General features: G+C 37.0%; 1 protein-coding gene across 1 annotated transcript; it reads left to right on the top strand.

Moving 5' to 3' along the window:
* The first annotated feature begins 20,563 nt into the window (after positions 1-20,563).
* On the top strand, positions 20,564-25,741 carry LOC117307698 (endogenous retrovirus group K member 25 Env polyprotein-like). Its single transcript, XM_033837702.2, has 2 exons — positions 20,564-21,634; positions 24,307-25,741. Exon 2 carries the CDS (start codon positions 24,407-24,409, stop codon positions 25,739-25,741), a length of 1,335 nt encoding a protein of 444 aa, XP_033693593.1. The 5' UTR covers positions 20,564-21,634; positions 24,307-24,406.
* Positions 25,742-26,033: the final 292 nt, after the last annotated feature.

Below are 26,033 nucleotides of genomic sequence, written 5' to 3'. Positions count from 1 at the left end.
TGTTTCCCAACCTTATGGAGCTCACATTCCAGTGGGAAAGACAGAAAAATGCAAATAAGCTGAAATAATTTTTAAGTATAAATTTAATAAGTACAATGAAAGAAAGAAGTGAAGGGCTGAAAGACCAAGAATGGCCTTTCTGAAGACCTAACATATACACTCAGACATTAAGAATGAGTAAAAATAAGTTCCTATGTGAAGAACAAGATAAAAAGTGTTTCAGTAGAAAGGGTAGTACATAGTTTTCTTTCTTCCTTGAGAAAGAAAGAGCATGGGGAATTCAGAAAAATGAAAGGAGTTCAGCATGGTTGCATCATAGATGGAACAAGGAAGAGTAGCTGATGGTAAGATGAAGAAATAGAGGTCAGATCATGCATGGCTGGTCAGACCATGATAAGAAATTTGGGTTTTATTATAAATGAAATAGGAAAAGCCTTAAGTGTTTCGAGTAGGTTAATGGTTTGATTATAATTTAAGAAGATCACTGTGGCTGCTAAGTATGAAATGGATTAAATGGAGCCAAGATGAATGCATACAGACCAATTAGGAGGTTATTGGCATTAGTCAAAGAAAGTGATGGTGGTAGTTTAAACTGGGACACCATAGATTAGGAGATGAATAAATTTTTCTTTCCTTTTCTTTTTTAAATTTCAAATACATATACAATTTTTCCAAGTCTCCAAATACTTTTTGTTAGTTTCTGCTTTATAACAAAGCGAATCAGTTATACATATACATATATCCCCATATCCGCTCCCTCTTGTGTCTCCCTCCCACACTCCCTATCCCACCACTCTAGGTGGTCACAAAGCACAGAGCTGATTTCCCTGTGCTATATGGCTTCTTCCTACTAGCTAACTATTTTATATTTGGTAGTGTATATACGTCCATGACACTCTTTCACTTCGTCCCAGCTTACCGTTCCCCCTCCCCATGTCCTCAAGTCCATTCTCTATGTCTGCATCTTTATTTCTGTCCTGCCTCTAGGTTCTTAAGTAACATTTTTTTTTAAGATTCCATATGTATGTGTTAGAATACGGTATTTGTTTTTCTCTTTCTGACTTACTTTACTATGTATGACAGACTCTAGTTCCATCCACCTCACTACAAAAAAATAAATTTCATTACTTTTTATGGCTGAGTAATATTCCATTGTATATATGTGCCACATCTTCTTTATCCATTCATCTGTTGATGGACACATAGGTTGCTTCCATGTCCTGGCTATTGTAAATAGAGCTGCAATGAACATTGTGGTACATGAATTATGAATGGTTTTCTCAGGGTATATGCTCAATAGTGGAATTGCTGGATTTTATGGTAGTTCTATTTTTAGATTTTTAAGGAACCTCCATACTGTTCTCCATACTGGCTGTATCAATTTACATTCCCACCAACAGTGCAAGAGGGTTTCCTTTTCTCCACACCCTCTCCAGCACTTATTGTTTGTAAACATTTTGTTGATAGCCATTCTGAATCGTGTGAGGTGATACCTCATCGTAGTTTTGATTTACATTTCTCTAATGATTAGTGATGTTGAACATCTTTTCATGTGTTTGTTGGCAATCTGTATATCTTCTTTGGAGAAATGTCTATTTAGGTCTTCTGCCCATTTTTGGAATGGGTTTTTTGTTTTTCTGGTAATGAGCTGCATGAGCTGCTTGTAAATTTTTGAGAATTATCTTTGTAAGTTCCTTCATCAGGAAATATTTTCTCCCATTCAAAGGATTGTCTTTTCATCTTTTTTATGTTTTCCTTTGTTGTGCAAAGGATTTTAACTTTCAGTAGCTCCCATTTGTTTATTTTTTTTTTTAAATTTCCATTTCTCTAGAAGGTGGGTCAAAAGAATCTTCTGTGATTTAGGACATAGAGTGTTCTGCCTATGTTTTCCTTTAAGAGTTTTATAGTATGTGGCCTTACATTTAGGTATTTAATCCATTTTGAGTTTATTTTTGTGTATGGTGTTAGGGAGTGTTCTAATTTCATTCTTTTACATGTAGCTGTCCAGTTTTCCCAGCACCACTTACTGAAGATGCTGTCTTTTCTCCATTGTATATTCTTGCCTCCTTTATCAAGGATAAGGTGACCATATGTGCATGGGTTTAGCTCTAGCCTTTCTATCCTGTTCCATTGATCTATATTTCTGTTTTTGTGCCAGTACCATACTGTCTTGATTACTGCAGCTTTGCAGTATAGTCTGAAGTCCAGGAACCTGATTCCTTCAGCTCAGGTTTTCGTTCTCAAGATTGCTTTGACTATTCAGGGTCTTTTGTGTTTCCATACAAATTGTGAATTTTTTTGTTCTAGTTCTGTGAAAAATTCCATTCGTAGTTTGATAGGGAACGCATTGAATCTGTAGATTGCTTTGAGTAGTAGAGTCATTTTCACAATGTTGATTCTTCCAATCCAAGAACATGGTATATCTCTCCATCTCTTTGTATCATCTTTAATTTCTTTCATCAGTGTCTTATAATTTTCTGCATACAGGTCTTTTGCCTCCTTAAGTAGTTTTTTTCCAAGGTATATTATTCTTTTTGCTGCAATGGTAAATGGAAGTGTTTCCTTAATTTCTCTTTCAGATTATTCATCATTAGTGTGTAGGAATGCAAGACATTTCTGTGCATTAATTTCGTATCCTGCAGATCTACCAAATTCATTGATTAGCTCTAGTAGTCTTCTGGTGGCATCTTTAGCAGTCTGTATGTATAGTATCATGTCATTTGCAAACAGTGACAGCTTTACTTCTTTTCCAATTTGGATTTTTTTTATTTCTTTTTCTTCTCTGATTGCTGTGGCTAAAACTTCCAAAACTATGTTGAATAGTAATGGTGAGAGTGGACAACCTTGTCTTGTTCCTGATCTTAAAGGAAATAATTTCAGTTTTTCACCACTGAGAACGATGTTGGCTGTGGCTTTGTCATATATGGCCTTTATTATGTTGAGGTAACTTCCCTCTATGCCTACTTTCTGGAGGGTTTTTCTCATAAGTGGCTGTTGAAGTTGTTGAAAGGTTTTTCTGCATCTAATGAAATGATCATATTGTTTTTCTCTTTCAATTTGTTAATATAGTTTATTACATTGATTCATTGGTGTACATTGAAGAATCCTTGCATTAGTGGGAGAAACCCTACTTGATCATGGTGTATGATCCTGTATTGTGCTGCTGGATTCTGTTTGCTAGTATTTTGTTGAGGATTTTTGCATTTATGTTCATCAGTGATATTGGCCTGTAGTTTTCTTTCTTTGTGATATCTTTGTCTTGTTTTGGTATCGGGGTGATTGTGGCCTCATAGAATGAGTTTAGGTGTGTTCCTACCTCTGCTATACTTTGGAATAATTTGAGAAGGATAGGTGTTAGCTCTTCTCTAAATATTTGATGGAATTTTTCTGTGAAGCCATCTGGTCCTGGGCTTTGGCTTGTTGGAAGATTTTCAATCACAGTCTCAATTTCAGTGCTTATGATTGGTCAGTTATATTTTCTATTTCTTCCTGGTTCAATCTTGGAAGGTTGTGCTTGTCTAAGAATTTGTCCATTTCTTCCAGGTTGTCCAATTTATTAGCATAAAGTTGCTTGTAGTAATATCTCAGGATCCTTTGTATTTCTGCAATGTCAGTTGTTACTCCTCCTTTTTCATTTCTAATTTTATTGATTTGAGTCTTCTCCCATTTTTTGTTGATGAGTCTGGCTAATGATTTATCAATTTTGTTTATCTTCTCAAAGAATCAGCTTTTAATTTTATTGATCTTTGCTGTTGTTTCCTTCATTTCTTTCTATTTATTTCTGATCTGATTTATTTCCTTCGCTAATTTTGTTTTTGTTGTTGTTTTCATTCTCTAGTTGCCTTAGGTGTAAGTTTAGGTTGTTTATTTGAGACACTTCTCATTTCTTGAGGGAGGATTGTATTGCTGTAACCTTCCCTCTTAGATCAGCTTTTGCTGAACCTCATAGGTTTTGGGTCATCATGTTTTCTTTGTCATTTGATTCTAGGTATTTTTTGATTTCCTCTTTGATTTCTTCAGTAGGCTCTTGGTTATTTAGTAGTGTATTGTTTAGCCTCTATGTGTTTGGGTTTTTTTACAGATTTTTTCCTGTAATTGATATCTAGTCTCATAGTGTTGTGTTCAGAAAAGATACTTGATACCATTTCTGAATTCTTAAAATTAACAAGGCTTAAGTTGTGACCCAAGATATGATCTATCCTGGAGGATGTTCCATGAGCACTTGAGAAGAAAATGTATTTTGTTGTTTTTGGATGGAATGTCCTATAAATATTAATTAAGTCCATGTTGTTTAATATATCATTTAAAGCTTGTGTTTCCTTATTTATTTTCATTTTGGATGATTTGTCCATTGGTGAAAGTGGGGTTTTAAAGTCCCCTACTATGATTGTTTTACTATCAATTTCCCCTTTTATGGCTGCTGGCATTTGCCTTATGTTTTGAGGTGCTCCTATGTGGGGTACATAAATATTTACAATTGTTATATCTTCCTCTTCATATGATCCCTTGGTCATTATGTAGTGTCCTTCTTTGTCTTTTGTAAAAGTCTTTATTTTAAAGTCTATTTTGTCTGATATGGCAATTTCTACTACAGCTTGCTTTTTATTTCCATTTGCATGGAATGTCTTTTTCCATCCCCTCACTTTCAGTCTGTATGTGTCCCTAGGTCTGAAGTTTGTCTCTTGTAGGCAGCATATGTACAGGTCTTGTTTCTGTATTCATTCAGCCAGTTTACGTCTTTTGGTGAGAGCATTTAATCCATTTACAATTAAGGTAGTCATCAATATGTATGTTTCTATTACCATTTTCTTAATTGTTTTGTGTTTGTTATTGTAGGTCTTTTCCTTCTCTTGTGTTTCTTCCTAGAGAAGTTTCTTTAGCATTTGTTATAAAGCTGCTTTTGTGGTGCTGAATTCTCTTAGTGTTTGCTTGCTTGTAAATTTTTAATTTATCTGTCAAATCTGAATGAAATCCTTGCTGAGTAGAGTAATAATTGTTGTATGTTTTTCCCTTTCATCACTTTAAATATGTCCTGCCATGCCCTTCTGGCTTGAAGAGTTTCTGCTGAAAAATCAGCTGTTAACCTTAAAGGGATTCCATTGTATATTATTTGTTTTTTTTTTTCCTTTGCTCTTTTTAATTTTTTTTTGTATTTATTTTTTTGTAGTTTCATTAATATGCGTCTTGGCATGTTTCTCCTTGGACGTATCCTGTATGGGACTCTCTGTGCTTCCTGGACTTGAATGACTATTTCCTTTTCATGTTAGGGAAGTTTCCAACTATAGTCTCCTCAAATATTTTCTCATTCCCTTTCCTTTTCTCTTCTTCTTCTGAGACTGCTATAATTTGACTGTTGGTGCTTTTAATGTTGTCCCAGAGGTCACTGAGACTGTCCTCAATTCTTCTCATTTATTTTTCTTTATTCTGCTCTGTGGTAGTTATTTCCACTATTTTAACTTCCTGGTCACTTATCCATTCTTCTGTCTCTGTTATTCTACTACTGTTTCCTTCTAGAGAATTTTTATTTTATTTATTATGCTGTTCATCATTGTTTGCTCTTTAGTTCTTCTAAGGCCTTGTTAAATGTTTCTTTTATTTACTCCATTCTATTTCCAAGATTTTGGATCACTTTTACTATCATTACTCTGAATTCTTTTTCAGGTGGACTGCTTATTTCCTCTTCATTTGTTTGGTCTGAAGAGTTTTTCTCTGCTCCTTCATCTCCTGTGTGTTTCTCTGTCTTCTCATTTTGCTTAACTTCCTGTTTTGCGGGTCTCCTTTTCATAGGCTTCAGGTTTATAGTTCCTGTTGTTTCTGGTGTCTGCCCCCAGTGGTTAAGTTTGGTTCGGTGGGTTGTGTTGGCTTCCTGGTGGAGGGGACTGTTGCCTATGTTGTGGTGGACGAGGCTGGAGCCTATCTTTCTGGTGGGCAGGACTGTGTCCAGTGGTGTGTTTTGGGGTGTCTTTGACCTCATTATTATTTTAGGCATCCTCTCTGCTAATGGGTGGGGTTGTGTTCCTGTCTTGCTAGTTGTTTGGCATAGGGTGTCCAGCAGTGTAGCTTGTTGGTCGTTGATTGGAGCTGGGTCTAGGGTTGAGGTTGAAATCTCTGGGAGAGTTTTCACCATTTGATATTGCATGGAGTTGGAAGGTCTCTGGTGGACCAATGTCCTGAACTTGGCTCTCCCACCTCCAAGGCACAGGCCTGACACCCAGCCAGAACACCAAGACCCTGTCAGCCAAATGGCTTAGAAGAAAAGGGGTAAATAAATAAATAAATAAAATAAAACAAAAGTTATTAAAATAAAGAATATTTTTAACTATTAAAATAAAATTAAAAGGTAATAAATGAAAGAAAGAAAGAAGAGAGAAATCAAGCCAGAAAACAAATACACCAATGATAACAAGTACTAAAATCTATACTAAAAGTAAAAGAAAAACAAAACAAAAAAAAAGGACAGACAGAACCCTAGGGCAAATGGTAAAAGCAGGGGAGGAAAGGGGAAAGATGGCAGAAGAGTAAAACGTGGAGGTAACCTTCCTACCCACAGATACATCAGAAATACATCTACACGTGGAACAAGTCCTACAGAACACCCAGTGAATGCTGGAAGAAGACCTCAGACCACCCAAAAGGCAAGAAACTCCCCACATACCTAGGTAGGGCAAACGAGAAAAGAATAAACAGAAACAAAAGAATAGGGACAGGGCCTGCAATAGTGAGAGGGAGCTGTGAAGGAGGAAAGGATTCCACACACTAGGAAGCCCCTTCGTGGGCGGAGACTGCAGGTGGCAGAGGGGGGATTGTTCAGAGTCACGGAGGAGAGCACAGCAACAAGGGTACAGAAGGCAAAGCAGAGAGATTCCCACACAGAGGATCGGTGCTGACCAGCACTCACCAGCCCAAGAGGCTTGTTTGCTCACCCCCCGGGGCAGGCGGGGGCTTGGAGCTGAGGCTTGGGCTTCAGTCGGATCACAGGGAGAGGACTGGCAGCATGAACACAGCCTAAAGGGGTTAGTGCACCACAGCTAGCCGAGAGGGAGTCCGGGGAAAAGTCTGCAACTGCCAAAGAGGCAAGGGACATTCTCTCCCCTCTTTGTTTCCTGGTGCACGAGGAGAGGGGATTAAGAACACTGCATAAAGGAGCTTTGGAGATGGGCACGAGCCATGGTTAACAGTGCGAACCCCAGAGACGTGTATGAGATATTAAGGCTGCTTCTGCCACCACCAAGAAGCCTGGTGTGAGCACAGGTCACTATCCACATCTCCCTTCCAGGGAGCCTGTGCAGCTCATCACTGCCAGGGTCCCAGGATTCAGGGACAGCTTCCCCAGGAGGACTCATGATGCGCCTCAGGCTGGTGCAAATTCCCACCAGCCTCTGCTACCGCAGGCTCGCCCTGTACTCCATGACCCTCCCTCCCCCTGGCCTGAGTGAGCCAGAACCCCTGAATCAGTTGCTCCTTTAGCCCTGTCCTCTCTGAGCGAAGAACAGATGCCCTCCAGCGACATATACACAGAGGCAGGGCCAAATCCAAAGCTGAGCACCACAGGGAGCTGTGCAAAAAAAGAAGAGAAAGGGAAATTTCCCCCAACAGCCTCACAAGCAGTGGATTAAATCTCCACAGTCAACTTGATGTACCCTGCATCAGTGGAATACCTGAATAGACAATGAATCATCCCAAATTGAGGAGGTGGACTTTGAGAGCAAGATTTATTATTTATTCCCCTTTTCCTCTTTTTGTGAGTGTGTATGCTTCTGTGTGAGGTTTTGTCTGTATATCTTTGCTTTCACCATTTGTCCCAGGGTTCTGTCCATCTGTTTTTTGGTTGTTGCTGTTACTTTAAAAAAAAATCTTAATAATATTTTTTTATTTTAATAACTTTATGTTACTTTATTTTATTTTATCCTCTTTCTTTCTTTCTTTCTACTTTTTCTCCCTTTTATTCTGAGCTGTGTGGATGAAAGGTTCTTGGTGCTGCAGACAGGAGTCAGTGCTGTGCCTCTTACGTGAGAGAGCCAACTTCAGGACACTGGTCCACAAGACACTTCCCAGCTCCACGTAATATCAAACAGTGAAAATCTCCCAGATATCTCCATCCCAACACCAATAACCAGCTTCACTCAATGACCAGCAAGATACAGTGCTGGACACCCTATGCCAAACAACTAGCAAGACAGGAACACAACCTCACCCATTAGCAGAGAGGCTGCCTCAAATCATAATAAGGTCACAGACTCCCAAGAACACACCACCAGACATGGACTTGCCCACCAGAAAGACAAGATACAGCCTCATCCACCAGAACACAGGCGCCAGTCCCCTCCACAAGGAAGTGTACAAAACCCAATGAACCAAGTTTAGCCATTGGAGACACACACCAAAAACAATGGGAACTATGAACCTGCAGCCTGCAAAAAGGAGACCCCAAACACAGTAAGGTAAGCAAAATGAAAAGACAGAAAAACACACAGCAGATGAAGAAGTAAGATAAAAACCCACCAGACCTAATGAATGAAGAGGAAATAGGCAGTCTACCTGAAAAAGAATTCAGAATAATGATAGTAAATATGATCCAAATTGTTGGAAATAGAATAGAGAAAATGCAAGAAACATTTAACAAGGAACTAGAAGAACTAAAGAGGAAACAAGCAATGATGAACAACACAACAAATGAAATTAAAAATACTCTAGAATGGATCAATAGTAGAATAACTGGGGCAGAGGAACAGATAAGTGACCTGGAAGATAAAATAGTGGAAATAAATTCTGCAGAGTAGAATAAAGAAAAAAGAATGAAAAGAATGGAGGACATTCTCAGAGATTTCTGGGACAGCATTAAGCACACCAACACTCCAATTATAGGGGTCCCAGAAGAAGAAGAGAAAAGGAAAGGGACTGAGAAAATATTTGAAGAGATTATAGTTGAAAACTTCCCTAATATGGGAAAGGAAAGAGTTAATCAAGTCCAGGAAGCACAGAGAGTCCCATGCAGGATAAATCCAAGGAGAAAAATGCCAAGGCACGTATAAATCAAACAGTCAAAAATTAAATACAAAGAAAACATATTAAAAGCAACAAGGGAAAAACAACAAATAACACACAAGGGAATCCCCATAAGGTTAACAGCTGACCTTTCAGCAGAAACTCTGCAAGCCAGAAAGGAGTGGCAGGACGTATTTAAAGTGATGAAGGAGAAAAGACTACAAGCAAGATTACTCTACCCAGCAAGGATTTCATTCAGATTTGACAGATAAATTAAAAATTTACAAGCAAGCAAACACTAAGAGAATTCAGCACCACCAAACCAGCTTTACAACAAATGCTAAAGAAACTTCTCTAGGCAAGAAACACAACAGAAGAAAAATACCTCCAATAACAAACCCAAAACAATTTAGAAAATGGGAATAGGAACATACATATCGATAATTACCTTAAATGAAAATGGATTAAATGTTACCACCAAAAGACACAGACTGGCTGCATAGAAACAAAAACAAGAACCGTATATATGCTGCCTACAAGAGGCCCACTTTAGACCTAGGGACACATACAGACTGAAAGTAAGGGAATGGAAAAAAGTTATTCCATGCAAATGGGAACCAAAAGAAATCTGGAAGAGCAATTCTCATATCAGACAAAATAGACATTAAAATAAAGACTATTACAAGAGATAAAGAAGGACACTACATAATGATCAAGGGATTGATCCAAGAAGAAGATATAACAATTTTAAATATTTATGCACCCAACATAGGAGCACCTCAATACATAAGGCAAATACTAACAGCCATAAAAGGGGAAATTGACAGTAACACATAGTAGGAGGCTTTAACATGCCACTTTCACCCATGGACAGATCATCCAAAATGAAAATAAATAAGGAAACAGAAGCTTTAAATGATACATTAAACAAGATGGACTTAATTGATATTTATAGGACATTCCATCCAAAAACAACAGAATGCACTTTTTTTTTTTCAAGTGCTCATGGAACATTCTCCAGGATAGGTCATATCTTGGGTCACAAATCAAGCCTTTGTAAATTTAAGAAAATTGAAATTTTATCAAGTATTTTTTCTGACCACAATGCTATGAGACTAGATAGCAATTACAGGATAACATCTGTAAAAAATACGAACACATGGAGGCTAAACAATACACAGTTTAATAACGGAGTGATCACTAAATAAATCAAAGAGGAAATCAAAAAATACCTAGAAACAAATGACAATGGAGACACATTGATGCAAAAAATATGGGATGGAGCAAAAGCAGTTGTAAGAGGGAAGTTTATAGCAATACAATCCTACCTTAAGAGACAGGAAACATCTCGAAGAAACAGCCGAAGCGTGCACCTAAAGCAATTAGAGAAAGAAGAACAAAGAAACCCTGAAGTTAGCAGAAGGAAAGAAATCATAAAGATCAGATCAGAAATAAATGAAAAAAATGAAGGAAATGATAGCAAAGATCAATAAAACTAAAAGCTGGTCCTTTGAGAAGATAAACAAAATTGATAAACCATTAGCCAGACCCATCAAGAAAAAAAGGGAGAAGACTCAAAACAACACAATTAGAAATGATAAAGAGGAAGTAACAACTGACACTGCAGAAATACAAAAGATCACGAGAGATTACTACAAGCAACTCTATGCCAATAAAATGGACAACCTGGAAGAAATGAACAAATCGTTAGAAATGCACAATCTGCCAAGACTGAATCAGGAAGAAAGAGAAAATATGAACAGACTAATCAAAAGCACTGAAATTGAAACTGTGATTAAAAATCTTGCAACAAACAAAAGCCCAGGACCAAGTGGTTTCACAGGTGAATTCTATCAAACATTTAGAAAAGAGCTAACACCTATCCTTCTCAAAATCTTCCAAAATATAGTAGAGGGAGGAACACACCCAAACTCATTCTACGAGGCCACCATCACCCTGATTCCAAAACCAGACAAGGATGTCACAAAGAAAGAAAGCTATAGAACAATATCACTGATGAACATAGATGCAAAAATCCTCAACAAAATACTAGCAAACAGAATCAAACAGCACATTAAAAGGATCATACACCATGATCAAGTGGGGTTCATTCCAGGAAGGAAAGGATTCTACAATATATGCAAATTAGTCAATGTGATACACCATATTAACAATTTGAAGGAGAAAAACCATATGATCATCTCAATAGATACAGAGAAAGATTTCGACAAAATTCAACACCCATTTATGATAAAAACCCTCCAGAAAGTAGGCATAGAGGGAACTTTCTTCAACATAATAAAGGCCATATATGACAAACCACAGCCAACATCGTCCTCAATGTTGAAAAACTGAAAGCATTTCCACTAAGATCAGGAAAAAGACAAGGTTGCCCACTCTCACCACTCTTATTCACCATACTTTTGGAAGTTTCAGTCATAGCAATCAGAGAAGAAAAGGAAATAAAAGGAATCCAAATGGGAAAAGAAGAAGTAAAGCTGTCACTGTTTGCAGATGACATGGTCCTATATAGAGAGAATCCTAAAGATGCTACCAGAAAACTACTAGATATAATCAATGAATTTAGTAATGTAGCAGGATATAAAATTAATGCACAGAAATCTCTGGCATTCCTATACACTAACGATAAAAAACCTGAAAGAGAAATCAAGAAATCACTCCCATTTACCACTGCAACAAAAAGAATAAAATATCTAGGAATAAACCTACCTAAGAAGACAAAATACCTGTATGCAGAAAATTATAAGACACTGATGAAAGAAATTAAAGATGATACAAAGAGATGGAGAGATATACCATGTTCTTGGATTGGAAGAATCAACATTGTGAAAATGACTCTACTACCCAAGGCAATCTACAGATTCAATGCAATCCCTATCAAACTACCACTGGCATTTTTCACAGAACTGGAACAAAAAAATTCACAATTTGTATGGAAACACAAAAGACTGCAAATAACAAAAGCAATCTTGAGAACAAATAACAGAGCTGGAGGAATCAGGCTCCCTGACTTCAGACTATACTACAAAGCTACAGTAATCAAGACAGTATGGTACTGACACAAAAACAGAAATATAGATCAATGGAACAGGATAGAAAGCACAGAGATAAACCCACGCACATACAGTCACCTTATTTTTGATAAATGAGGCAGGAATATACAGTGGAGAAAGGACAGCCTCTTCAATAAATGGGGCTTGAAAAACTGGACAGGTACATGTAAAAGTATGAGATTAGAACATTCCCTAACACCATACACAAAAATAAACTCAAAATGGATTAAAGACCTAAATGTAAGGCCAGAAACTATCAAACTCTAGAGCAAAACATAGGCAGAACACTCTATGACATAAATCACAGCAAGATCCTTTTTGACCCACCTCCTAGAGAAACGGAAATAAAAACAAAAATAAACAAATGGGACCTAATGAAACTTAAAACTTTTGCACAGCAAATGAAACCATAAACAAGACCAAAAGAAAACCCTCAGAATGGGAGAAAATATTTGCAAATGAAGCAACTGACAGAGGATTAATCTCCAACATTTACAAGCAGCTCATGCAGCTCAATGACAAAAAAACAAAAGACCCAATCCAAAATTGGGCAGAAGACCTAAATAGACATTTCTCCAAAGAAGACATAAAGATTGCCAAAAAACACATGAAAGAATGCTCAACATCATTAATCACTGGAGAAATGCAAATCAAAACTACTATGAGATACCATCTTACACCAGTCAGAATGGCCATCATCAAAAAATCTAGAAACAATAAATGCTGGAGAGGGTGTGGAGAAAAGGGAACACTCTTGCACTGCTGGTGGGAATGTAAATTGATACAACCACTATGGAGAGCAGTATGGAGGTTCCTTAAAAAACAACAAATAGAATTACCATACGACCCAGCAATCCCAGTACTGTTCAAAAAGAGTCATGTACCAAATTGTTCATTACAGCTCTATTTACAATAGCCAGGGGATGGAAGCAACCTAAGTGTCCATCAACAGATGAATGGATAAAGAAGATGTGGCACTTATATACAATGGAATATTACTCAGCCGTAAAAGAAATGAAATTGAGTTATTCGTAGTGAGGTGGATGGACCTAGAGTCTGTCATACAGAGTGAAGTATTTCAGAAAGAGAAAGACAAATACCTTATGCTAAAACATACATACGGAATCTAAGAAAAAAAAAAAATGTCATGAAGAACCGAGGGGTAAGATGGGAATAAAGACACAGACCTACTAGAGAATGGACTTGAGGATATGGGGAGGGGGAAGGGTAAGCTATGAGAAATTAGAGAGTGTCATGGACATATATACACTACCAAGCGTAAAATAGATAGCTAGTGGGAAGCAGCTGCATAGCACTGGGAGATCAGCTCTGTGCTTTGTGACCACCTAGAAGGGTGGGATAGGGAGGGTGGGAGGGAGGGAGATGCAAGAGGGAAGAGATATGGGAACATATGTATATGTTTAACTGATTCATTTTGTTATAAAGCAGAAACTCACACACCATTGTAAAGCAATTATACTCCAATAAAGATATATAAAAAAAATGGTAAAAGCAAAGCTGTACAGACACAGTCACACAAAGAAGCATACACATTCACACTTACAAAAAGTGAAAAAGGAAAAAAAATACATGTTAAGAAAAAAGGAAGAGAGCAACCAAATCTATAAACAAATCTATCAATGATAATAAGCTCTAAACACTAAAATAAAATAAACATAAACCCCGAAACATATTAGATCCAGAAAGCAAACCTCATGTCTACAGTTGCTTCTAAGGTTCACCACCTCAATTTTGGGATTATTCACTGCCTCTTCAGGTATTCCAGATATGCAGTGTACATCATGTTGATTGTGAAGATTGAATCCGCTCCTCCTGAGGCTGCCGGGAGAAATTTCCCTTTCTCTTCTTTGTTCGCACAGCTCCTGGGTTCAGCTTTGGATTTGGCCCTGCCTCTGCGTGTAGGTCACCTGAGGGTGTCTGTTCCCACCCAGACAGGACAGGGTTAAAGTAGCAACTGATTAGGGGCTCTGGCTCACTCAGGCTGTGGGAAGTAGGGGTACGGAATGTGGAGCAAGCCTGTGGCGGCAGAGGCCATCATGACATTGCACCAGCTTGAGGTGCACTGTGTGTTCTCCCAGCGAAGTTGTCCCTGGATTATGGGACACTGGCAGTGGCAGGCTGCACAGGCTCCCAGGAGGGGAGGTGCTGATAGTGACCTGTGCTTGCACACAGGCTTCTTGGTGGCTGTATCAGCAGCCTTAGTGTTTCATGCCCGTCCCTGTTGTCATGCTGATAGCCACGGCTCACACCAGTCTCTAGAGCTTGTTTAGGTGGTGCTCTGAATCCCCTCTCCTTGTGCATCCCGAAACAATGGTCTCTTGCCTCTTAGGCAGTTCCAGACTTTTTCCCAGACTCCCTCCCGGCTAGCTGTGGCTCACTAGCCCCCTTCAGGCTGTGTTCACGCAGCCAACCTCAGTCCTCTCCCTTTGATCTGACCTCCGAAACTGGAGCCTCAGCTCCCAGCCCCCACCCGCCCTGGCAGGTGAGCAGACAAGCCTCCCAGGCTGGTGGGCGCTGGTCAACACTGATCCCCTCTGTGGGAATCTCTCTGCTTAGCCCTCTGCATCCCTATTGCAGTGCTCTCCTCTGTGGCTCTGAAGCTTCCCCCTCACCCACCCACCATCTCCACCAGTGAAGGGGCTTCCTAGTGTGTGGAAACTTTTCCTCCTTCACAGTTCCCTCTCAGAGGTGCAGGTCCTGTCCCTTTTCTTTTGCCTCTGTTTTTTCTTTTTTCTTTTGCCCTACCCAGGTATGTGGGGAGGTTTTGCCTTTTGGGAAGTCTGAGGCCTTCTGCCAGCATTCAGTATGTGTTATCTAGGAGTTGCTCCACATATTGATGTATTTTTGATGTATTTGTGGGGAGGAAGGTGATCTCCACATCTTACTCTCCGCCATCTTGAAGATCTCTCCTAAGTTTTTCAAATAGTAATCATATGGTAGGAAGATGTGTGCTATAGAAATTGTTCATATGTAGTATAATGAGAGACTAGAGAACACCAAGTTTATGTTTGATTTACACAGAAAGATGGACAGCACAGAAGATAATTCAAGAAGATAAGGTGTTTGAGCTTCATCTTGTGGAATTGAGGACCGGGAAGAACATTCAAATAGAAGGAATGGTATATGATGAATTTCAGAAGAAAGAAATGGTCCAACATTTGAAGCCATTAAATTAGTCCACATGTGGAACAAGAGTGTGACTTCATTGCTGGGTGTGAGTGACAGCGTGTTGAACAGAGTGGCATCATGACAGGATTGTGGTTTGGGAACAATGGAGGACGGGGAGTACAGCTGAAGTAAATTCCATGGAGGAGAAAAGCGTCTGTGTGTTGACTGTGGGGGCGAGTGCGATGGTTCTGAGGCAGCAATACTGAGGACCTTGTCCCAAGAATGGAAAGAGGGAGCATGTGGTTAGAAGATTTGCAAAACAAAATGATTTAATTGCTTTCTGATTTTTTGTGTCTTTTTGAATACTTAGTCATGGGGCAAAAACTTTTCTTCAGACTCTAAAGGTTCAAAGCACAAGTCGAATATAATTTGGGGAGTGTGGTATTTCAATTGATTTTATACTTCAGCCACATAATTTCCCACAACATAATAACCTAAAAAACTAGAGCTGCTAAATTAGTACCCATCATAAGAAATTATTTTTAATTTTCACTACTAAATTCCTGTACATAATTAATATACCTGGGTCCAGTGAACTTCTTCACCTACTTACTTATGCTATTTTTTTTCCTGTCAGTGTCTCATTGTCAAAAGCTATTTCTGCATTCCCAGTTTTATTGATCAGATTATGATTTGAGAAAATAAAAAGTAGTTTATTGTCTTTTTAAAACTATTTGATGCCAATATCTCTATCCATATTTAGCCAGAAATCTATAAAAAATTTAAGTATTAAAAAGTCATTGAAGATCTACTAGGTACAGTGCTAGGTACCAGATGTGTGCTAGTTACATTATTTAAACTATGTCTACTTTTTGTAAAAACTACATAAAGGAAATACTTTAAAACCCTCTTTCCGACTAAGGAAACTGATGTTCTGTAAAGTTAAGCACCCAAGGACCACACAAATAAGTGATAGGGTTTGCATCTGCCCCAAGGTTTTCCTGATTCTGAAGCCTGTGCACTTTCTTTTCCATCAAAATGCCTTAACTGATCTAGAACAGTATTTCTTAAATATTTTGGTGTCTAGATACCTTTTACATTCTTAAAAAAATATTGAGGACCCTAAAGAGCTTTTGTTAATATTGGTTACATCTATTGATACTTACTGTAATAAAAATTACGACTAAGAAATTTTAAAAATTTTAATTCTTTTAAAAATAACAAGCCATTATATAAGTACCTTGTTTTGTGTAGAGAGTAAGTGTATTTTATATAACAAGAAAAAATTAATAATAAGAATGGTATTGTTTTACATTTTTGTAAGTATAATTACTCTCTGTCTCTAGAAGATGCCTGGGTTCACCTATCTGCTTCTGTAATCGGGATGTAGTATATGTCTCTTTGATGAGGTATATGAACAAAATCCAGCTTCACTTCAAATATGTGTGAGGGTAAATAAATATGAATTAGATAAGGAAGGACTGTTTTAATAGACTTTACTTTACAGTTGTGGATATTTTTTTGATAGTATACCAAAACTCAACAAATTGTTTCTCATAGGTTGGTTGCAATGTGGATTATGAAACCATACCAATAAGCTTTGCACGCTGTTACATTAAATTATTTTATATATCTTGTTTTTTTGAATGACTCTTGCATTTGTGCTTAATTTTATAACATTGTGCTTTAGTCATTTGGAAAATATCAATTGATTGAGCTTTGCAGATTTTCCAAATGTTGATAAATCCATTGATTAATGTCACCATCCATCTTATCTGAAAATTAAGTATCGGGAAGATGTTCATCTTAAGGGAGCAGATACAAGTTTTTTCAAAATTTTAAGTTTTGCCTGAAAACTCAACTTTGAGCAATGGAAAAAATGTTGTCAATTGAATGCCTTGAAATGACAGGCTCACATAGTTCATTTTCAAGAAAATGTCTACTCAATACCCAAGTCTGAATAGCCAGTTGTTTTTCAATGTCTTTCAAAAATGACATTCCATTCTTTTTAAAGTGGCTAGTTCAGTTTACAACTAAAGCAATAGCACACATGTGGTTTCGCTTGAGACAATTATAGTGCTTGGTATGTAGAAGTGCTTTGTCCATACTTTGTATTTTCACACACAGAATAGTAAAGAGCTATATACTCAAGAGTTGAGATTTAATAAAATTAGTACTTTAGCTACTTATTTAAGGGCACTTTTAAATAAAATGCCTTTTGCTTTTCCTAAAAGTATGTGGCGGTGAATATACAATGACTTCTACAGTATACTGCTGCTGGATTTATTCATACTAAGGCATGGCCAGTTACACTCACTATTGTTTTTGCACCATTGGTGCCATTGTCAACACAGTGAAAAAGGTAAATATCATCTTTAAAATTACTACAAGAGTAGTTTTGATTCTGCATTCCCCCTGGAGGGGGTCTTGGGTACCCCCAGGCATTCACAGACTCAACTTTGAGAACCCCTGATCTAGAAGATCAGTGTTAAGTCAGCTGTGCAGAATGTATAAATATCTGAACTGTGCATATTGTTGTATCTTCCATTTCAGCCTTATATAAATGTCTCTTGAACTTGACTCTCATTTCTGATGGAGTGTGAAATTACGTAAAACAAATTCACAAGAGTATGGAGACATAAATGCTGCCCTAGCTGAGGTCTTTTAACAATATGAAAACTTCAGAGCTAGTTTTTCCTCTAAAACCACTTTTTAAATTTCTATTAAAAAGGAACAAGCTTTTACCCACAAGCCCTTTCCCCCTGAAGTCCTTCCACGCTTACCCAGATGTCATAAATAATTTATATTTCTAACTACTGAAACAATAGTTTTTCAAAACAACTGCTTAGAAAGTGTTTGATTAAATTTTTCTGATGACTGGTTTAACAATGTTTTGTTTATATTTTTCTCTAAAATTTTTGACAAACATAGAACCAGCATTAAAATGATCAGAAGGGCTTCCCTGGTGGCACAGTGGTTGAGAGTCCGCCTGCCGATGCAGGGGACGCGGGTTCGTGCCCCGGTCCGGGGGGATCCCGCGTGCCGCGGAGCGGCTGGGCCCGTGGGCCATAGCCGCTTAGCCTGCGGGTCCGGAGCCTGTGCTCCGCGGCGGGAGAGGCCACAGCAGTGAGGGGCCCATGTACTGCAAAAAAAAAAAAAAAAAAAATGATCAGAACAAAAAGGCTGACATATATGATACAATAGATAGCTATAGCCTTTCTGTTGGCAGAGAAGGCAGTTTACATGATTATGTAGACAACAAGAACCAGCGTCCATAGAGTCTCCAAACCTATTCTCAGAAGAGGAAAAAAAAAATGTAATGGGAACCTCTGTTTGCCTGTCATAACACAGGACCTTACATTTCCAAAAGAACTATAATTCTGTGCTTAACCAAAATTTGCTTATTTTTCTTATTCTCTATGCATCCCAACTCAAAACTAGTCTAAGGTATTTGAGATTCATTCACCCTAAATTCTCTTTTTTCCCCATCTCATAAATACAAGGGATAAACAAGGAATTTCATGTCCTTCCTACACATCTCTCCTCTCCATCTTTTAGTTTCTTTCTGATTCCAATCTGCAAACCAGTTCCAAGGAGTGTGCTCCCTATTAAGAGTAACCAGACCAACTTCTTGCCATTCTCCTGGCTTCACACTCCACATCATCCTCTTCCTTTCTCTTCTCTTTCCTCTCTATCTCTCACCCCCTCTCTTCTCATTCCATTTCTCTTTATTTATTCCTAAATTATTATTAAGCACTCCTCTTTCCATTGTAAAATTAAAGCTTGTCTCTTTATCATGAAAAATAAAGTTCTCTGAAATTCTTCCCTAGGATAGCAGAAGAAACACAAAGGACTTATACCTCTGAGATTAGTTTTGTATCAGAGATGAGTGGAAATACTAATTATTTTTATTGGTTTAAGGAAACAATATAATCCAGGAGTTCATGCAATGTATAGGAAGCTGCCTCATCTTCATACATAGAGTCAACATTTACTTTTCTGCACAATTTTCATACTAACATGGAAGAATAAATAGTATTTAATATTATTAATAGTATTTAATACTATTAAAATACAATTATTACTATTATTATAATAATGCTATCATTTATTTTAATAGTATTTTTTTAACATCTTTATTGGAGTATAATTGCTTTACAATGGTGTGTTAGTTTCTGCTGTATAACAAAATGAATCAGCTATACTATACATATATCCCCATATCCCCTCCCTCTTGCATCTCCCTCCCACCCTCCCTATCCCACCCTTCTAGGTGGTCACAAAGCACTGAGCTGATCTCCCTGTGCTATGCGGCTGCTTCCCACTAGCTATCTATCTTACATTTGGTAGTGCAAATATGTCCATGCCACTCTCTCACTTCGTCCCAGCTTACCCTTCCCCCTCCCAATGTGCTCAAGTTCATTCTCTACATCTGTGTCTTTATTCCTGTCTTGCCCCTAGGTTCTTCAGAACCATTTTTGTTTTATAGATTCCATATATATGTGTTAGCATACGGTATTTGTTTTTTCTCTTTCTGACTTACTTCACTCTGTATGACAGACTCTAGGTCCATCTACCTCACTACAAATAACTCAATTTCGTTTCTTATTATGGTTGAGTAATATTCCATTGTATATATGTGCCACATCTTCTTTATCCATGCATCTGTTGATGGTCACTTAGGTGGCTTCCATGTCCTGGCTATTGTAAATAGTGTTACAATGAACATTGTGGTACATGACTCTTTTTAAATTATGGTTTTCTCGGGCTATATGCCCAGTAGTGGGATTGCTGGGTCATATGGTAGTTTTATTTTTAGTTGTTTTATAAGGAACCTCCAGACTGTTCTCCTTAGTGGCTGTATCAATTTACATTCCCACCAGCAGTGTAAAGGGTTCCCTTTTGTCTACACCTTCTCCAGCATTTATTTTTTGTAGATTTTTTGATGATAGCCATTCTGACTGGTGTGAGGTGATGCCTCACTGTAGTTTTGATTTGCATTTCTCTAATGATTAGTGATGTTGTGCATCCTTTCATGTATTTGCTAGCAATCAGTATATCTTCTTTGGAGAAATGTCTATTTAGGTCTTTTGCCCATTTTTGGATTGGGTTATTTGTTTTTTCTGATATTGAGCTGCATGTGCTGCTTGTATATCTTGGAGATTAATCTTTGTCATTTGCTTCATTTGCAAATATTTTCTCCCATTCTGAGTGTTGTCTTTTCATCTTGTTCATGGTTTCCTTTGCTGTGCAAAAGCTTTTAAGTTTTATTAAGCCCATTTGTTTAGTTTTGTTTTTATTTCCATTACTCTAGGAGGTGGATCAAAAATGATCTTGCTGTGATTTATGTCAAAGAGTGTTCTTCTGTCGGGACCCAGCTCTGAATGTACCAAGAGGCCTGTGCAAAGCCAAGGCTGACAGTACTGAGCAAAGCTAGTACTGGAAGGTACAAAATGGGAGAGCAAAGCTTCCCAGGAGGTGATTCCCCTCAAGATTCCCCCAAGCAATTCCCTGGTTGTAAAATAATGCTCTTTGTGGTGTTTTTGCTGTGCAATAAATTATATTGTGGGGAATTACTGATGGGTAAGGAAACATTTGGTTTTGGTGTGGGGAAGATTTTTAGTAGATTGGGTATATAAGAAACTATATTGGGTTATGTGGGAAATAGCTAGAATTAAAATGATCATGGGATATGTAAATTTTAAAGATACAGATAAAGCTATGCAAAGAAATAGATATAAAGCTTAATTGATTTATTATGGATATTTTAAGAATAAGTTAGGCAGTACAGTGTCCTCCGAGATGGCCAACAACAGGAAGAGATACGATCTGGAAGTGGAACGGCAGGCCTGTGAAAGCAGAACATGGAGCACCTGGTGGGACTTGGACCGCTTGGTACTGACCTATGAAGAAAACAGCTTACGTGAGTCACAAAATCACCGAGATGTGAAAAACCAAAGGGATTGTGCCTAATTTTATCGAAGCACAAAGAGACCATCGAAACTGTGACCAGGATATGCTCAACCACAGGAGACTGTGTGGGGAAAACATTAATGAAACCATTGTGTGAGCCGCTTATGTCAGCGGGTATTTTTGTTAAGGTGGTTAATGTGTTATTGCCTGTGCAAGATTTTTGACTCAAGAACAAAAGGTTGTGAAAGGTTAAATGATGTTATGAAAAATAAGAATAAGGAACTGTAGAATTATAAATACTGCAGTTTTTTGCTAATAAAATGTCAGATCCTTGCATCCAAGAAGAGGTGTCTTGAGTTCTGTCCACGCCGACTCCGTCTTCCCCTTTGGGTGAATCCTGTTCAGCTGGGGCTGGTCCTCGGCAAGTGGCGCCCGAACAGGGACCTGAAGGGGTAAGTATAATATTCGGACGGATAGGAGTCTCACCATAGGGTGCTGCAGACCCCCAGTTAAAGGAGAACTGGCAAGTGAAGGTGAGTAATAGGTACTAATATGGGACATGCTGAGTCTAAAGAGAGACTATTATTTATTGATATTATTAAACATATGCTGCATGGACGAGGTATTAAGGTTACTAGCAAACAGTTAACTCAATTTTTTCAGTTTGTGCAAGAACAATGCCCTTGGTTTCCTGAACAGGGTTCGGTAAATTTAGAGACCTGGCAGAAGGTGGGACAAGCTTTGCAGGTATATTATACCCATTTTGGGCCTGAAAAGGTTCCTGTAGACACTTTTGCTTTGTGGAATTTAATTAGGGAAAGTATTGCTCCCCTGCCTGAGGGTCAAAAAAAAAAAAAAAAAAAAAAAAAATTTTTCTTATAAATACCCTCCTAATGTTGATGAAAGTACTCCATTGCTTCCTCCGAAACCTCCGCCCGATGAGGGTGAAGTTTTAGCTGCAGCTTTTAAAAGATTGTGTTACTAAGGATAGTGATTTAGAGGTTGAGGATGATTCAAAACCTGAGAAATCGAATGTTTTTGTCGATCCGTCTTTTGATGATGAATTACCTAGGGCAGATGAAGATGATTTAGATGCTGCAGCCTTTGATTATGAAAGGAAAAAATATGAATCTTTATAAATACTTCCTACTATTGAGGAAGCTAAATTGATTAAAAAAAAAAAAAACTTTGAAAGTTCCGTTTTCTATGCCAACTTCTCAGAATCATACTTCCTTAAAATCAAAGTTTAAAATTAATAAATATGCTAGGGGTCCTCCACCACCTCCTTCTTTTAATAAATTACAATCTTTATACCAAAAATCTAAAAGGATACAAGGTGAGGAGGATGATTATGCTTTTGCTGCATGTTTTCCTGTGTTATATGAAGGAGATTTTGATGAAGAAGTACATTGGGATCCTTTGCCTTTAAAATTATTAAAAGAGCTAAAGAAGGCCTGTGTTGATTACGGTCCCTTAGCTCCATATACTATTACTCTTTTAGATGCATTAGCTAATAGATGGATGACTCCATATGATTGGTTTCAAGTAACTAAAGCCTGTTTGTCTGGTGGTCAATATTTATTATGGAAAACTGAATATGAAGATTTAGTGGCAAAACAATATGCCTTAAATAAAAAAAGAGATAGATATGCTATTACAAAAGATATGTTGTTAGGAGAGGGAGACTATGATACAGCAGAGCAACGGATGCATATGGGTAAGGAAGCCTTATGGCAAGTAACAACCTGTGCAATTAATGCGTGGAAGGCATTGCCTATAACAGCTGGAAAAGCTTCCTCTTTATCAGATATTAGACAAAAATCTGAAGAACCATATGAAGATTTTGTTTCTCGGTTACTTATGGAAATAAAAAGAGTTATAATAGATGAAGATGCTGCCACTATGCTGGCCAGACAGCTGGCTTTTGAAAATGCTAATCCAGTATGTCAAAATTTGATTCGTCCTATTAGAAAAACTGGTAATATATCAGATTTTATTAAACAGTGCTCAGATATTGGTCCCTCCTTTATGCAAGGAATAGCTATTGCTATTATTATTGCTATTATTATATTGTAATAATAATTATAATTATTATAATTATAATTATAGGTATTTATATGTAATATATATATATAAAATATATATATAATAAATAAATAATAATAAAATAAATAAAATAAATAAATAAATAAATAAAATATATATAAAATATGTATATGTTTATATAATTATATATATATATTAAATATAATATAATAATAAAATAATTATAATAATAATTATATTATAATTGCTATTATTACCAACGTTATTAATGGAAGGTTTTACCTCAAGGGATGAAAAATAATCCCACCTTGTGTCAGAAATATGTTGATTAAGCTATATGTTTAATTAGACAAAAATATAAAGAGATATATATTATACATTATATGGATGATATTTTATTAGCTGGAGAGGATAGAGCTGTTTTACATGATATATTGCAAGAATTGATAAAGGCTTTAGAAAAATATGGATTAAAGGTAGCCCTTGAAAAAATTCAAACTGAACCTCCTTATAATTATTTAGGGAGAATAATACAGGAGTTTACTATTCATCATATACCTTTCCAGTTAAGAATTGATAATTTAAAGACCTTGAATGATTTTCAAAAATTTTTGGGAGATATTAATTGGATCAGACCCCTGTTAAAAATATCAACTATGGAATTAAAACCCTTGTTTCAAATTTTGCAGGGAGATTTTGATCCTTTGTCTCCCAGAGAATTAGCTGAAGAGGGAAGATTAGTTATACAAAAGGTAGAAGAAGCTTTACAGAATACTTTTTTACAAAAAATAGATTATAAAAAGCCTTTTATCATTTTTGTCAACAATTTGGAATTTCTCATAGTATGGGAATTCCCTATAACCCACAGGGACAAGCTATAGTTGAAAGAAGTAATCAGATGTTAAAAGTAATGTTAGCAAAGTTACAAGAAGGAGAGATGAAATATTTCTCTCCTCATCAAAGATTGAATCATGCTATGTTTGTGTTAAATTATTTAAATATAAATAGCATTGGGAAAACCCCCATGATGGTACATTGGGAAAGAAAAGAAAGTTTAAAAAGACCTATGGTATTTTGGAAAGATGTTTTAACAGGTAAATGGAATGGACCAGATGTTTTACTAACAAGTGGTAGAGGATATGCTTGTGTGTTTCCCCAGAATTTTGATTCACCTGTTTGGATACCAGACCGTCTGGTGAGACATCCCGTGGCGGGGAACTTAACGCAGCGAATAACAGGAAATCTTGCTGACGAACAAAATGTCAGATCAAATGTCAAAGAAAGTGAAACCAGACGTAAAGCCTGTGAAACAACTGATTCCCCCGCTTCAGCAGCTTTCTCTTGAATCAAAATGTAATGAGGAAGTTCAAACTTCCTCTCTGTTTTTAGAGTCTAAAGCTTTATCATTTAATAAAAAGAGTCAGAGAGAAAGCAAGCGCCGATATGCTGCGTCCACCTTAGATGCCCCCGAAGTTACCTGGGGGGCTATTAAAAGACTGTGTAACAATGCTGAGGCTGTGGTAAACACTCAAGGCTTACCGCTTACTACCTGTAATTTTTTTATGGCTCTTTTGACCTTGCTTTCAGTTCAGGTAAGTGCTAATACAACCTATTGGGCTTATTTTCCTGATCCGCCTATATTACATGCTGTTACTTGGAAAGATTCTGCTGTTACAGTGTCTTCATCTTTATCAGAATTGACAGATGGTATAAAGGGGATACAAAATTATGGGCAATTTGTAATAAATAGAAATTATACGTTTAAAGGACAAACTAATCTTCCACCAATTTGTTTTTATGTAAAGAAATATAGCTTAAATAAAGGAAAAAATGGATGTTTGCCAGTAAGTGATATTGGCTTATTAACAGATTCTCCTAAGGAGCCTTCAGGCAAAGATAAAACCACCAGACATTTATGGTCTTTAATAGGAAAGTTTGTAGATTCAGGTATTAGAGGAGAATCGAAGATCCATCCATCTAAATATCCTGATTGTAATATTAAACCAGATAAAGCAATAGATGAATGGAGAGGAATAGATATTAATGTTGGGTTTCCATCTTGGGTCTATTGCATGCATAATACGGAAGCAAAAATTGTTATTCCTGGGAGCAAATATTATGTTTCTGATTGGAGTATGGATAAGCCTGATAGTGATTATAGACAGTATTTACAACATGTAATACGATATAACTGGAAGGACTCTTTAATTCCTTCTCCTTTAAGAATTAATAGATGGAATAGTTTTGGTTGGATAGCACCTATGTATACCTTTAATCATAAAAATAATGTTTATATACAACCTCAATTATGGAGATTATTATTAGCTGTAGGAAATGTGACATTGAAGAGACCAAATGCTAAGGAAAATGTATATTATGTACAAACTTGTGTTATGTCTCCATATGTTTTATTGTTAACTAATGAGTCTGATAATTTGCAGATTGTACGAAAATATCATAGATTTCATGTGTTATGTACAGAATGTATGTTGACCACCTGTATAATACCCAATATGAAAGTTCAAATTATTATGTTGTTGAAAAAAACCTGCTTATATTATGTTACCAGTTACTTTAAAAGAATCTTGGTATAGTGATAAAGGTGTAGAAGTTATTAAAAGGGTCAATGAATTAATGAGGCCTAAAAGATTTGTTGCTACTTTAATTTTAGGAATATCTGCTTTAATAGGGATTGTAAGTTCTTTTTCCTTAGCAACGTATACACTAGTTAAGGAAGTACAAACTGCTCAATATGTTAATGATTTGTCTAAAAATATATCCTTAGCCTTAGCAATTCAAGAAGCTATAGATAGGAAATTAGAAAATAAGGTTGATGCATTAGAGGAAGCAGTTTTGCATGTAGGCCAAGAGCTAACAGCTCTAAAA

Source organism: Tursiops truncatus, chromosome 13 (assembly GCF_011762595.2).
Source record: "Tursiops truncatus isolate mTurTru1 chromosome 13, mTurTru1.mat.Y, whole genome shotgun sequence".
NCBI lineage: Eukaryota > Metazoa > Chordata > Mammalia > Artiodactyla > Delphinidae > Tursiops > Tursiops truncatus.
Note: the sequence above shows the minus strand (reverse complement) of the source record. Positions and strands in the feature narration are given on the sequence as shown.